This window comes from Zalophus californianus, chromosome X, assembly GCF_009762305.2.
Source record: "Zalophus californianus isolate mZalCal1 chromosome X, mZalCal1.pri.v2, whole genome shotgun sequence".
Taxonomy (NCBI): Eukaryota; Metazoa; Chordata; class Mammalia; order Carnivora; family Otariidae; genus Zalophus; species Zalophus californianus.
The window spans coordinates 121,643,744-121,659,563 of NC_045612.1; the positions used below are offsets into that span (position 1 = coordinate 121,643,744).

The 15,820-nt window shown below is 41.4% G+C and overlaps 2 protein-coding genes across 4 annotated transcripts in view; one reads left to right on the forward strand and one right to left on the reverse strand.

Annotated features, from left to right (window-relative positions):
• The window catches only part of MID1 (midline 1), a 590,235-nt gene that overhangs the window by 29,595 nt on the left and 544,820 nt on the right, over positions 1-15,820 (forward strand). The window lies entirely within an intron of this gene.
• Positions 5,766-6,768, reverse strand: LOC113931253 (60S ribosomal protein L5-like). Its single transcript, XM_035725708.1, has one exon. The coding sequence runs from the start codon at positions 6,733-6,735 to the stop codon at positions 5,848-5,850; it is 888 nt and encodes a 295-aa protein (XP_035581601.1). The 5' UTR covers positions 6,736-6,768; the 3' UTR covers positions 5,766-5,847.

Consider the following 15,820-nt stretch of genomic DNA (forward strand, 5'->3'; position numbering starts at 1 on the left):
GCCCAGAGGGCTGGTGCCTGACTCATCTGATGAGGCTTGAGTGGCCTATGATCAGAGGGAGGGAGCTTTATCTGGAAGGAAACTGCCCTCCCTCCAGAGTTGCATGGATTCAGGAGACCATATGTGGAGTTTGTGATGGGAATATTGGTCCGTGGTTGTTCTAACAGGGATCTTGTAGCAGGGTGTTGCAAGTTGGTTTCTCCTGGAAGCATACCATGAGAAAGAGTTCAGTGTGCACATGTCTAAAAGGGGTCAACACCTGGCAGGGGAGAAGAAGGAAATCAGATTGGGTAGAGGGAAAAGTTGGGCTGTAATGCAGGCCAAGTCAGCCTTGGCCATCTCCATGGATAGCTCTGGCATAAAATGGCCCATCATAATGATCCCACATGGGGCCAAATAGCACGGATGTTATACCTTTACTTTGATCAACTATCACTGGGTGTAGGCCACCCTGAGAAGGATGTGACCTTGACTTTGACAGCCCTCTGCCGCTCGCTTGCCTCCGGCGGAAGGCTGGCTCTCCACCTGCAGCCCTCCCATCAGCTAGGGCAACCAGCCCTTCCTGGAAGGGGGACCCGGACAATACATCTCAATGTCCATCGCACGAGCCAGTGTACCTCAGCATTAAGGGGCAAGTGTGTGTATTGTTAGTGGCAGAAGCCAAGAGGGGACTGGGAACAGTGAGTCAGAGGAAAGGCCTGGGATGGTTAAGCCTTGGGAGAAAAAGACACCAGTGTTGAAGTTTCTGTGGTTTATTTTGTTGCTTAGAGATGGGTGCTTGATTCTCCTTTGAGAACGATTGCTCTTCAGTTGTGGGGAAGAAAAATGACCAAAGCAGACCTTTTGGTTTTGCCAAAGAGAAGCTATAACTCTAAGCTCTCCGCATAATTCTTCATTGTTGGCCAGAGTCGTACCGTTCCGGGAGGGGGAGCGCAGGCCTGTGATGAAGGATAAACTACTGTTTCCTCTCTCTCGGTCCCAGGAGAGTTTGGGGGTGGGGGAGACAATGGTCAAAACCCCTCCCAGGGTGACTGGGTAGTGGGAGGCGGGCTTTACTCTGCAACAGTGGGGGTGGGGCTCAGCGTCCCTGGGGTTGGGGGGGCAGAGCTCTGGGAAGAGTTCCCAAGGCCTGCTGGGGGAAGCTGTGAGGCAGGAAGCACTGAAGTCCCGGAGCCACAGGGCATGAGGGGGAGCTGAAGGAATAGTCTGGTCTTTGGAGAATCTGCATATCAGAGATACGGGGGTGGAGAACATACCATGGCCCGAGGTGGGCATTTGCCACCATTACCGGGACGTGAAAGGCAAGCGCCACCACGAGGGAGGAGCACTTGGCTCATCTGAACATGAGCGCTGGACTCCCTAAATGCCATCTTATCCAACCTCTGCTTAGGTGTCTGTGGTTCTGCTTTTGTATTGTTGGATGGGGCCACTTACTAGAAAACCCTTTCCAGTGAAAATTAAATTCAGGTTTCCTTACCTGTCTCTTCCTAGCTGTCTCTTTATTCTCCTCCGTTCTGCACTTTTCAATTCGGCACTGCTTTGATCAAGAGGCAGGGTGTAGAGTAGAAGCACTGCTTTGGAGTCATGGAAACTCCGTTTCAACATTGACTACTTCTTGCTGGCTGCGGATGGTGGCACACATTACTTCACTTCCCCCACACCGAGTCTGTGCAGCTATTACTTACCAGCCTGGCGGCGGTTACTCTGTTTGCTGCTCACATTGTCACACGTTTGACTAGCAGGGGCCTCTTTTTTTTTTTTTTTAATTTTTTATTGTTATGTTAATCACCATATATTACATAATTTGTTTTGGTGTAGTGTTCCATGATTCATTGTTTGTTCATAACACCCAGTGCTCCATGCAGAATGTGCCCTCCTCAATACCCATCACCAGGCTAACCCATCCCCCCTCCCTCCTCCCCTCCAGAAACCTCAGTTTGTTTTTCAGAGTCCATCATCTCTCCTGGTTCGTCTCCCCCTCTGACTAACTCCCCTTCATTCTTCCTCTCCTGCTATCTTCTTCTTTTTCTTTTTTCTTAAAATATGTTGAGTTATTTGTTTCAGAAGTACAGATCTGTGATTCAACAGTCTTGCACAATTCACAGCGCTCACCGTAGCACATACCCTCCCCAGTGTCTATCACCCAGCCACCCCATCCCTCCCACCCCCGACCACTCCAGCAACCTCTTTAAGCTGCTTCCAGTGTCCTTTTGAAATGGCCTTATCTTTGAGATCTTCCCTGCTTTCTGGCACTACGTGAAGTCTCAGGCTTGTCTTGTGTCTTCTCTGCTGCCGAACGAGATCTGGAATTGGCCATTTTCCCAAGAAACTCTTTATCTTTCAGTGGGGATTGGAATTGGAGGCCAAAACCTAGGGCGTGGCCATTTATTTCTACTGGTCATTTTAGTTAGCATTATGCGACTAGGAAAACAGAATGGGTGTTTTCATGTATTAATCAGAAGAACATCGGTGATTTATTGGTAAATGATAAAAGCAAATTGTGGAGTAAGATAATACTATTTTGAAAAGAAGTTAAAAGGAAATAGGCACATATTACAATGAGTCAAAGAAAGTTGTAGAAGGATATGTAGAAACTGCTAACAAAATTGTGGGATTTGGGAAGAGTTAGGATTATTTTTATTTATAGAGCTTAGTATTATATGATTTCCTACAATGATTATGTATTACCTTATTTTGTATTCTGAGATCTAGTAAAATAATTTAAGTCGCACACACACACAAATATGGAGGGATGAATTCGGACCTACATTAAAAAAAAACTTCATTCCATTTTATTTTGTCTACGGTAAGCTCTATGTGTTGCTACAAATGATCTCTGGGGCTCTATCAGGGGGAGATATGCACGATGGAACCCATAACAGACCTTCATTCTTAGATTTATGTAAGTCACAATAGCATTGGAGAGACTTATTTCAAGTATGTGTTACTCTTTGGCAAAAAGACACCACATTGTATTCCAATGATAGTTACTGTTTCAGTCACATAAGAAGATGTTATTTATACATATTTTTGTATCTCCCCGTTCAGTAAAAATCGGTTTTGTTGGATTCTTAAGTCCTCTCCTCTTTTCCCGTGCCTGGTTCAGGGACATCTCAGTTTCACTTCTGACCTCTGTGAAATACCAAAAGGAGGGGTCAGTAGCTAATTCAGGACCTATGAGTTGGTGATCCAATGTAGCCACTTTAGGTAACTCAACTAAAATGGTCCCTGCCACTCCCCTTGGATCTCATTCGGGCTCCTGGACAGTGGTGGCGGGAGTATGATTTATGCTCAAGGTGAAGGTTACTGCTCCTCCTCCTCTTTCTCTGTAGTTTGTCCTGTGACAAAAAAAAAAAAAAAAGCTCTTGTGGCTAATATTTTGGAAAAGGTATTTTGTCTGATATAGTTTGTTCTATTTATCCTCAGTGAACATTTAATTGGTATTTTAATATAGTTCCCCTTATGATGGTTCTGACAACTTCTTTTGGTCGGAGACAGCATAGCGTAGTGAAAACTGCACAGGCTGCGCTATTAGGTCTGGGTTTGAATGCAGCCTTGGTCAAGTTAGGCAACACTTCAGGAACTCGGCTTTCTCAGCTCTGAAATGGAGATGAAAACATTGTCTCAGGAACTGGAATGCCTATTTAATAAATGATAGTTATTAATATATTGAAGTAAAAATTTTATAGCTCTGCATTTCTAAAGAGTGAGCCAATGAATGGATGCAATGAACACCTGCAGAAATGAGGAGGAGATGAGAAACTGTGCGAAGGAAGTCAAGACGTGGGTTAGAGGGTATTATGCTAAGTGAAAGAAGTCAGGCAGAGAGAGACAAATGCCATAGGATTTCAGTCATATTTAAGAAGCAAGACAAGCAAAGGAGAGAGAGAGAGAGAGAGAGAGAACCAAACAACAGACTCTGAACTACAGAGAACAAAGTGATGGTCACTGGTTGGGAGGTGAGTAGGGGGATGGGGGAACTAGGTAATGGGGATGAAGGAGCGCCCTTGTCGTGATGAGCACCAGGTGATGGATGGAAGCATTGAATCACTATATTTTACACCTGAAACTAATATAACGCTGTATGTTGACTAACAAATTAAAATAAAAACTAAGAAAAAAAGAATACTCCCTGTAATACACTGAATTCTTGTAGCCTAGTATTACAGAGAATATGTCAGTATTTAAGTGAGTCCTCAAATTTATCATAGAACTGCATTGTATCAGGAACTATTTCTAACTATGGTTCATACTTTTACCAAAACAGAATGGATTTTCCTCGAGAAGATTCAGAGCAAACATATCCTTCCCAAAATTAATCATATTTCCTTCAATCCAGTTAAACTAATTGTTGCCAATTCATAGGAAATTTGGTTTGAAGAAAACATAATTTTGGGGTATCATTCATTGGAACGCCACAAAAGTAGAACATGGATTAATAGAGAAACAGTTTCCAAACCGATGTCTGGGATTTTGTTTGGAATTATCCTCAAAACCCCAATTCTGGAGCTTAACTGGTAATATCAAATGACTTTCCATGCCAATTACTCCGATCCCCTCCTTGTCCCTCCTTTCTGCCAAATAATTTTTCCCTCTAACTATGGTATTAATTCGTTCAACTGAACCCCCATGAATACGAAGCAGACTGAAAAACTCACACGGTGTCAGAGGTGGAAATATCAGCTCATATTGTTGATTGTGTTATAATGAGATCTAGACTATACACTGTAGTCCATTCGTGTTGTGTCCTTTTGGAAGGTCTTATATGCCACTGACACATGCAGCCAATTGTGCCTTCCTGGAGTTGGAAATGTTACATATTTCAAGAAGCAGTTCTTTGTGCTAGTATTTGAAACGCAAGCTCCTTTGTATGCTGTTCTACCCCACCCCATTACTGGTATGAAGCTATATATTTCAAAAATGTCTTGCTTATGAATACCAGGCAGAGAAAGCACCCACGTAAGCATTTAGAAAGGAGAGAAGCAGACTAAACTGGATGAAGAGAAGCATAAATGAATTTTGGAAACCTCGTTTGTTTTTCCAGAAGAGATTCCCTGGTTCCTTTGCCACTCCCCTCCTCCCAATCCTTATGGAGCCATTTTAGAGCCAAAAAAAAAAAAAAAGAGAGAGAGAGAGAGAGAGAGAAAGAAAAGAAAAGGGGAAAAAAGGGAGAGAAAGGAAAGAAACATGGGAGAAAAATGACGTTTCAACTTTCATACTGTTGTATTCCTTTCCTATCTTTGTGTTTTTCCTTTCATGTTGAACAAATAATTCATTTCTCTTGTCTTTTGCCTAATTTCCTTATGAATTTGCATTTTTAGCACTTGGCCACTGGGGAAACATTTATAAAAGAATTTAACCTATTACTGATGTTCAGATTTTGCCTGTCGCTATAACCAGTGTCTGCCAGTTTCCTGCTGGGCGTGCCTTCCCTTTGCCGGCTCCACACAGGCAAATCCTTGGTAGCTTTCTTGCCTGTCCTGAAGACTTTTGCACTTCTAGGATTTTTACCACTCTTATTACTGATTTGGGGACCATTCACAATTTTGTTGCCCATCACTCATATTTTAGTCCTTAAGAATATTCTACAATAAGTCATACTTTTAATCCTATAGCCTGTCTCTTGGCAAGTGGATTCATTTCATTTTATTTTATTATTTTTACTATTTTACTATTTATTTTTTAAATGAAATTAATTAACTTTATTTTCTAAATTTTATAATTTTTTAAAAATTTTATTTTATTTTACTTCTTAAATTTTTAAATTTTTTTTTTTTGCTGCTTGATGAATAAGTTTATTATTGTCTTTATCTGAAAAATCTTCATAGAAAATTGTGGTTTGGTTTATTAGCTCTCAGCAGCCCGCTCCTGAGCTCTAAGGAAGCTTGCCTTCTTCTGAGCTACCCAATCTTTCTTTTGGGCAAGAGACATTTTGGGACGGTTCCACCTCTTCTTTTTAACTTCTTTCTTAGCTTTCTTCTCATAAACTGGATTCTCTTGTATAGCAGCATGAGCTTTCTTATACATCTCCTCCATCATGTCTGGAGTTACGTTGTTCTTTATGTATTGAGAGAATTGTTTCTTGTAAGCATCTTCGTCTTCTTCCATTAGGTAACCCATATAATCTGCAACATTCTCACCCATGATGTGCTTTCGATGTACTTCTGCATTGAATTCCTTGCTTTCCGAATCATAACCAGGGAATCGTTTGGTACTGTGAGGGATAGACAAGCCTCCATCCACTGTTCCCTTGAGGGCCCCAAAAACCTTATTTCCAGTAGTAGTTCTGGGAAGCCCTGCATCCAAATAGCAGGTGAAGGCACCAGGTCCACCATCAATGCTTTCCACATTGTATTCATCTCCAGTCACTTCCACTTGGCCTTCATGGATCTCGTCCCTGCCAAACCTATTGAGCCTGCGGGCCCGCAGCAGGCCGGTACAATATGCTGCAGCATAATTTGTCAGGCCAACCTTCACACCATACTTTGGGAGTTCATGAGCATAAGCCGCACAAACTATCATATCTCCTATGCGGGCATAAGCAATCTGACAAATGATTTCTCTGTTGGTTACACGAACTATCATCCTGTATTTAGGTGTGTTGTACTTATTTTTATTTTGAATTACCAAGTGTTTCTGGGCATAATAATCAGTTTGACCCTCTCGTCGTCTTCTAAATTTCACTTGGTATCTCTTGAAGTAAGCCTTATTCTTGACAACCTTAACAAACCCCATCCTGCGGAACAGAGACCGGCGTCCGCGGCTCGCCCCAGACCAGCAGGCCCAGCAGCGCTCCGCTGGGGGGAAAAGGCCTCAGCCCGTGCGCAGGCGCAGTATTAAAATTTTTTTATGCTTCATTTTAAATCATATTTTGAGCAGGATTACAGGCAAATTAGCCAGGTTTGCCATAGATGTAATTCCTCAGAAAAGAGAAACTGTTGGATTCAAAGTATAATTAATTGTTCGCATGAATTTATCAAGGACTAAAATTACCTATTTCGTTTTGTGCACCTTCAGTGATTTTCATCTAGCTGTATTTATATTGTCTATTGCTAAATTTATACAAATATCAAAACATCAAACGAAACAAAGAGAAAAATCAAAGAGAAGAAGTTCCGTTCCTCTCCCAGCCTTCTCTTTAGTCATGTAGGCTTTGCCTGTTCTGTTACTAAAGGGCAGGTGAAATCAAGGCAGTAATCTTCAGCTCCCTTTATAAAAAAGGAGGGGACTCCTAGTTCCTCTGAGAAGGGAGGGTGACTCTCTGAAAGGGAGCACCTGCTCTCCAGATCTGTATAAATGTTTAAAATGTGACAGTTACTTTTGCCTTAGGATTTTGGATCATTTCTTTTTCAGTTTGGTAGTAGAATAAAAGAGTCACTTGGAATATCCATCTTCTCATTGTTGTGGACTTTTCTGTCCTCTTCAGCATGTCCATCAGTTCTCTTTAACACATTAACTAGAGGAGAAATGTATCTGGAAAAAGTTTAGTTCGGATAGACCTTGTATCGAGCACCAAAATGAAATTAGGGGATTGTGATTATCAGGTTTATTTAAGCTACTCCCAGCTCCTAATAACACACACATATACTCAATCGGAGTAAGATTTGACTGCCCACAAACAGCAGAAGTTTGAATAAAATATTTAGAACTTAAGTGGATGTTAGGATCACATTGTTTTCCTTCCTGATTATATGCTGTTATGCCTGATTTAGGATTATTTCATTTCCTAGCGTTAGAAAGCCAATTCAAACTAGATAAAGAAAAAAATAGAATATACTGATTTATGTAACTAAGAGAAAAGAATTGGTTCCAACTTCAGGCATGGTAGGATCCAGGAACTCAAATGATGTCATTAGGAGATATATGTGTGTGTGTCTTTCTTTTTGCCTATCTAATCTTTTTTCATTTTTAATGGACTTGGGGCTTTTAATATTTTTTATTGTGATAAAATATGTATAACAAAATATGCCATTTTAACCATTTTAAATGCATAATTCAGTGGCATTCACTCTGTTAACAGTGTTGTGCAGCCGACACCACTATTTGTTTCCAAGTCTCCATCACCCTAAACAGAATCTCTGTAACCAATCATTAAGCAGTAACTCCCCATTCCCCTCTCCCCGCACCCCCTGGAAACCTCTAATCTACTTTCTGTCTTTATCAACTTGCCTATTCTAGATATTTCATGTAAGTGGAATCATACAATATTTGTCCTTTGGTTTCTGGCTTATTTCAATTAGCGTCACATTTTCAGGGTTCTTCCATGTCATAGCAGGTGTCAGTACTTTATTTCTACTTACGGCTTAATAATATTCCATCATAGGGATAGACCACATTTTGTTTATCCATTCATCTGTTGATGGACATTTGGATTGTTTCCATGTTTTGGCTGTTGGCGAATACTGCTGCAACAAACATTGCTGTATAAAATCTCTTTTCGAGTCCCTGCTTTCAGTTCTTCTGGAACATACCTAAGAGTGGAGTTTCTGTCTGATCTCGATTCCTCCTTCCTCTCTGCGATTTCATCGTCAGGTAGACAAAGGCAGTTTGTTCCTTACTCCTCAAGTTCCTGAAAGATGGGAGAGATTTTCTCTCCCATTGCCTACATTAACACCCGAAGAGCAATTCTGATTGTCCATATTCTGATCTCTACCTCTGGATGGGTCACTAGATCTAGGAAGACACTTCTTTATGACTGCATGACTAACAACCCAATGGTTTGGAGGGCAGTTCTCTATAGAAAAGGGAGGCTCAGCTTCTAGATATTTCTAGATGCCAGTGGGCAGAGATAAGAGATGTCCACTGCAGTCCCATTCCTGGTGTAGGCAGAAAACTCATCTTTGCTGTTTATCAGGGACCCTTGGATGAGAGAAATAATTTAAGAATGACACAGCTGGAGTTTTGACAAGAATGAGGGAAAACCAACTGTCAGGGCTGCTGATTGGAATACCAGTGCTGTTACCTCTTGGGAGAACATTTCAATGATATCTAGCATTCCTGAAAATGTGCAGACATTATGACCCAGCAGCTCTGCCTCCATGTAGTCCCAGGAAAACCTCTTCCACCATAGCCTCTGGAAACAGGGACAAGACTCTAATCTTTGTGGCATTGTTTGTAATTGTGAAAAATGGAAAACCCCTGAATGTTCATCGGCTGGCTAAAAGATAAATTGTGGTATATTTATAGAATGGAATGTGATGCCACATTAAAAAATGATCTAGATCTATGGGTATCAGAATAGATAGGCTCAAAAGTATAACACTGAATGAAAAAAAATGAGTTGTGGTATCATAAGTGCTGATTTGATAGCATTTATTCACATATCAGAAAACATGCAAGACCATGTTCAGCATTTTTGAATCCACATTTGGGATATATGTCTATAAAATAAAAGTATAAAACCATATACTGGAAGGGTTCCCAACAAATTAAATAGTTGTAGGCAAATGGGAAAGGGGAAAAAAATCAAAGGGATTTCAGTATTTTCTATATTGCTCCTTTTTTTTTCCATTTTAAATAAAAGATTTACTTATTTAATTAATCTCTGTGCTCAATGTGGGGCTCGAACTCACGACCCCAAGATCAAGAGTCACATGCTCCACCAACTGAGCCAGCCAGGCGCCCCCCCCCTTTTTTTTATCATTTTAAAGTTAGCTCCGTTCAAATGACTAAATGTGATCAATCATTAATTTAGTCTGGTTGGTATTGTTTTTTCTTCACTGTTCTACGTTTTTTCAAGCTTTTCACAATTAAAAAAAGTAGCACATTGTTAGAGTTCAAATGGAAATCCAATTTTTTTCCTTTAAGCTTAAAATTTTGGGGTATGTGTGCAGATAGATGAAAAAGGTAGATAGATGGATGGATAGATAGATAGCATATTGCAATTCTTTTATGTGGTGTTTTTTCCAAGTAATCATAAGAAGAGGCTCTTGCCAGAACCTCCCTGCTGTGTTATACGACTTCTCGCCATTTTGTGTCATTTATGTGTTAGAGTAATTTTGTCCTTAATCTGGCCTGTGCCCCAGTATTCCCCTAACTAGCAAAATGCCCAGTGTGTTTCCCATTAACCTCAAAATTCCTACTCGGATTTAGTCTTCGAGCCTGAAGTGCCTCCTATCATTTTAGCAAACAATCAGACTGCTCCCCGAATGTTAAAACCTGGCAAAAATCAACTACCCAAATCAGTATTCCTAAGAGAAGAAAGTCCTGGGAGGTGAAGATAGATTTCAGAAACCCTATTCATACCATGAGGGAAAAGTCATTAAATAATTGTGCTTGAGGCAGTTGGTGACAGCTGTGTCTCTTTCGGTTTTGCAAAAACGCTAACAAAAAGATTTGCAACATCTTGCTTGATTCTGAAGTGGTTAAAATTTTATAATAGGAACCTTAATGGCAAGAAAAAGAATCGCAGCAAGAGCATTGCTCACTGAGCACTGACATCACCACGCGGGAATGAGGATTGTCTTACACAATGGAATGCGCTCTATCCCTCCTCCGAGAGGGAATTTGGCTTGGTATGCAAATTAAAATATTGTTTTGAAAAATCTGTTGCATCAAATGACAGAAACGGTTCTTTTCTAATCCGGCTCTTCGGTGCATTATTGGCAAAGTAGTTGACAGCAGGCTCATGTAGCCGGTTCGTCCGGGCCACACTCTTGGATTTTGTAATGGAGCCCAATCAAGTGGAATTGTCCTTTGGCGAAGATGCAAAAGAGCCCTAAATTCTTGCGGTCTCTGTTTAAATAGTTTTATTGGGCATAAAAGAAAGGAAGGATCATTTACTTGAAATGCTTGCAAACCCTTAAAAGCATTTCGAATGTGAGTGTTATTTTGTTCTCCCTTTGTTGGGAAGTTGGCAGGTGAGATAGGGGGACGCTGGCTTGTTTTGGTAGGTGGCCTTCCTCTTCTTTCAAGTTTCCTCGAAGGGGTCTCTCCCCAAATGAAGTCTTCCAGTCTCAAGTTCTGCAACCTGGAAATAATTTGAAACGATTCAAAAATGTTACACAGTTCACGGCTCTGCTCTGCAATGTCATTTGACTGGGGTTGAGCCTGAGTTCACAGGTGGGGATTCAGGGAGTGACCGAGGCCATCACTCATGCTCACTCACTGCTCCTGCATCACTCTGGAGCGGTGGTTCCCCGACAGCGGTCCTGAACAGCATCGTGGGCGTCACCTGGGAGCTTTTTAGAACTGGTGATTCTTAGAGTCCACCCTAGTCCTACTGGGGGCAGGACCCAGCAATCTGATTTAACCAGCCCTCCAGGTGATTTGGATGCACACGCAAGTGTGAGAACCACTGCCCCAGGGAACTCTGTCTACCCGCGTGTAGAGAAGCCCAACTCTGAGCCCTCTTTACTCTTCCTTCTCCTGCCGTGGCTGAAGTCCGTACACCAAATCTGTCATCCAGTAGTTTGTGGTGGAATACTTTTAAATTGATTGTCATCATATGCAAGGGACTTTTGGTATTACTTTTGGAATTTGGTGTTACTTTTGGAATTGGCAGGGACATGTTTTTCCATGAGGAGGTAAATGTAGTCGTCCTTCGTTGTAAAGAGGGGAACGGTAGTCTGGGACTAGTGCCCTTATAAAGGAGGCGCTTCCTCTGTCCTTCCACCATGGGAGGTTATAGCCTCCGATGAGTACCTATCTGTATCCCTTTTTTCTTCAAGAGATAAACTTGAAATTAATAATGAAAAAGTCTTTCCCTGAGATTATATCTCCTCTAATGACTTCTGTCACTTGTTCCTTGGTACAGGACTGTTTTCAGAAACCAATTTGGCATCTTAGACTCCCCACTGAGCAGGGAGCCTGATGCGAGACTCAATCCCAGAACCCCGGGATCAGGACCTGTGCCGAAGGCAGATGCTTAACCGACTGAGCCACCCAGGCGCCCCCATACGCTATCTCATTTAGTGTTTCAAACAATTATGAGAATAGATCACTTTGCCCAATTTACAGATAAACAAACTGAATCTTTAATTACTCATTGTAGCCGTTCATTGGCTGCCCAGTGGTGATTTCTTTTTAATCTTTTGTTAAGAGAGGAACTCAGAATTACTGTGGGTATCAGGTACAGTTATATGCTCAGGGAAGGAGGTCTCAGTCTCAAGATATGAAATATGGTTGGGCTTAAGTTGAACATGATTATTCTACCTCCTTTCCAGTAATTGATTTGAGGGTGGTCGTGTGACCTGGTTCTGACCAATTGAATGGAAGAGGAAATTTGTGGGGGAATGCTGTGAAAACCTATCCTCCCTGATAAAGTAGAGATCTGTACAAACAAAAGACCTCATTCCTTCTTACATTGGACTGCTGTCTTGAAAGGACATGATGCTTTGTTGGAGCTGCAGCAGCCATCTTGCAACTATGAGGAAAAGGCCAAGGGAGAGCTGTAAGGGCTGTCCTGCCTGGCACTGTTCTGCTTCTGGATTTCTGGTTGTGTGAGTTAACAAGTCTCTCTTGTTTAAGCCACTTTTTGCTAGACATCCTGTTGCTTGCTATTAAAAGTATATATTCTGAGAACATACATGTTTATCAGGTACCAGAATAGGGACTAAAACCCAAGTTTGATGGTAAACACCCTCCTGGTTTGTTCTCTCTCCTGCCCACCTGCCTTCCTGCCTTTTCTTTTAACAAAAGTAAACTTCGTCTACCATCAGCCTACAGAATTTGAAGTCATGGGAAATGACCAACAAAGATGAGAAGGTCTTTGGAAACATTCTATTAAGTACAGTATATTCTAGACCAGATTGTGACAAGGAATGCTTCATCAGTATTTTTCAGGTAACCTGATACATTTTAGGCATGTATGTGATAAACACATTCTTCTTGTAAAAATCCAGATATTACACGAAGCCAAAATTGCCCAAGATTTATTCAATCCTGTTTTCCTTTCCAGAAGTAATCATCCATTGCCTTTTAGTCAGATATCTCCCTAGATTATTTTCTATGCATTTATATATTTACATGCTCAGGTCAGGATGAATTTTAGAAGACAAACAGTGTTATACAGCCTATATTGTTCCATGATTTTTTTTTTTTTAAAGTTCACAGTATGTCTTGTAGATTCTTCCACATCAGTTGATTAGGTATATTTTATTCTGATTATATGTAACCCAGTGTTCTATAGTAGGAGCAAGGTAAGATTTTATCTGCTTATCCCTTTGGCTAAAATAATACCTGGCACATAATAGGCATTTAATAAATATTTGTTAAACAAATGAAGTCCCTTAGGGTGTTCATAATTTTTCCTTGTTTCAAACAATGTTCCTACTTAAATTTTAGAGTCAGTTCGTCTCTTTGCCCAAAATTAATCCGGTTGGGACTTTGATTGGAATTTTTGGCAAGAATTGACATTTTTTTGTAATATTTAGCTTTTTCCATGCATTTTTTTACATAAGTATTTCTGCAAGACAGATACCTTTGAGAGAAATTCATGATTCAAATGGGATATGAATTTTTAAGATTTAATAGTTACTGCCAAAATTATTTTCAATAAAGCTTCTACAATTGTCTGTACTACACCAATGGTATAGGATGGTGGCAGTCATGGTGATGATGGTGGTAATGGTGGTGGTGGTGGCGATGGGGTACTGATGAGGGTGATGGTGACTGGGAGGGTGGTGGGGATGGTGCTTATACTCTATCGCAAAGAAACCCAGGGCTTTTCAGTCATAGTTCAGTTTAGCTGTGATTATCCTCAGATACCTGATCACCTTTAAATTTTATCGCTCCTCAGGGGCGCCTGGGTGGCTCAGTCGGTTGAGTGTCTGCCTTCGGCTCAGGTCATGATCCCGGGGTCCTGGGATCGAGCCCTACATCGGGCTCCCTGCTCAGTGGGGAGTCAGCTTGTCCCTCTCCCTCGCCCCTCCCCCTCTGCCCCCACTCATGCTCTCTCTCTCTCTCTCTCTCTCTCTCTCAAATAAATGAATAAAATCTTTAAAAAAGTAAAATAAGGGGCACCTGGGTGGCTCAGTCGGTTAAGCGTCTGCCTTCAGCTCAGGTCATGATCCCAGGGTCGTGGGATCGAGCCCTGCATCGGGCTCCCTGCTCAGCAGGAAACCTGCTTCTCTCTCTCCCACTCCCCCTGCTTGTGTTCCCTCTCTCGCTGTCTCTCTGTCAAATAAATAAATAAAATATTTTTTAAAAATTAAAAAAATAAAATAAATTTTATCGCTCCTCACTTCAAGTCTGGAGGGAAGTACCGATTCTTCAGCTAAACCCATGTTCAGAAAATTAGGCTTGCCCGAGAGTATACATTTTATAATTGCTACCAAAATATTGGGCCAGTCCTAGGTGAACGCTCATATTGCCAAGTTGAGCGGTGCTGAATTGTTTTTTAGGAAGAGGAACTCCCAGAGACTTGAACAGCTGTCATAAAGTGTCCTAGGATGGCAAAGGAAGACTTCTAGCAGGAAAGGCAAGCAGTGAAAATTAAATAGTTGACTGTTGGTTCATGCTTATGTAGCTGTCCTGCTGAGTACCCGGACTCTCTGCTGAACTGCTCAGTGTCCCTGTTCCCTAATAAATACCCAGATTCTGTATAGAGGCGGATCCCTGGACCTTAAATGGAACACATAGCTGACTGCTTCCATTTAGACTTTATTTTCACATTTTTCAGCTGCCTATGCAAAACCTAGTACTCCTAACCTTCATTTCACTGTGACTGGCTCATCTTAAACTCGTAAAACTACAGGCAGATTAAAGACTGCTTTTGCCACCATGTTGTATGTATGTGTCTGTTTTAGTTGTGTGTGTTTCTTTGACAAAGTATTTGTGTGCCCAAGGATTAATGCCACTAATCCAATTAGCAATAAGCCAGATCACTTGCTCTAACTGTTGAATATCATACCACATTCAGTATTGGTATTTCTTGTTTTACATATGAAGTTTCATTTTGCATGATAAGTTAAATGCTTAAATAAAATGGTTGGAGAAATGAATATTCTGAATTACTGAGATTCACTGATTCCAGGAAGTTCTGGAACTCTTGCATGGAGATAATATTTTAACTTAAATACTTTATTTTTTAAAAGACTTTATTTATTCATTTGAGAGAGAGAGTATGAGCAGGAGGAGGGACAGAAAGAGAGGAGAAGCAAGACTCCCCGCCGAGCAGGGAGCTCGACGTGGGGCTCGATCCCAGGACCCTGAGATCATGACCTGAGCCAAAACCAAGAGTCAGACACTAAACTGACTAAGCCACCCAGGCACCCTTTAACTTAAATACTTAAAAAAAAAAAAAAAAAGACTTAAGACTCAAAATATGTTCCCATGAGATGCCAAATATACTGTCATGATTTTACTATCTCTTATAATCCTGTTGCCCAAAGGTCCTTTGTATCTGCCTGAGGAGCAACATTGTACCCAACAGTCACTGGGACAAGAGTCCCCACCTGATTATGGAAGCAGGCTCTGGCCCATTTTAGGGAGGGACTTACTGACCTTCATTCTTCCCTCCCTGGCTGTCAGGCAGAGTGTTCTGGCTAACCAGTGTGAGCTGAAGTGTTGATGAGACGTTGCCTGTGGTCCATTGCCCTGGTCCCAGATGATTCTGGAAGGTCTGCTGTCTGCTCTGTGGGAACTGCTGGTCAATGGGAATCCTACAGATTGGTGGTAGGAATACACCAGAGAAGATGCATGATTTTGATTTACTACATTGATTTTAAGCTAATACATGAAAATTAGAATGCCTTTCCACAATGCTTATTTTTAATTTCAAAAGCTATCCTTTGTCCATTGCTGGGAGGCTAGCTTGTCTGTTTCGACCCTAAAGCGGTCGAATGTTGAAGCCTGGACTGAGGATGCACACAAGGAGAGA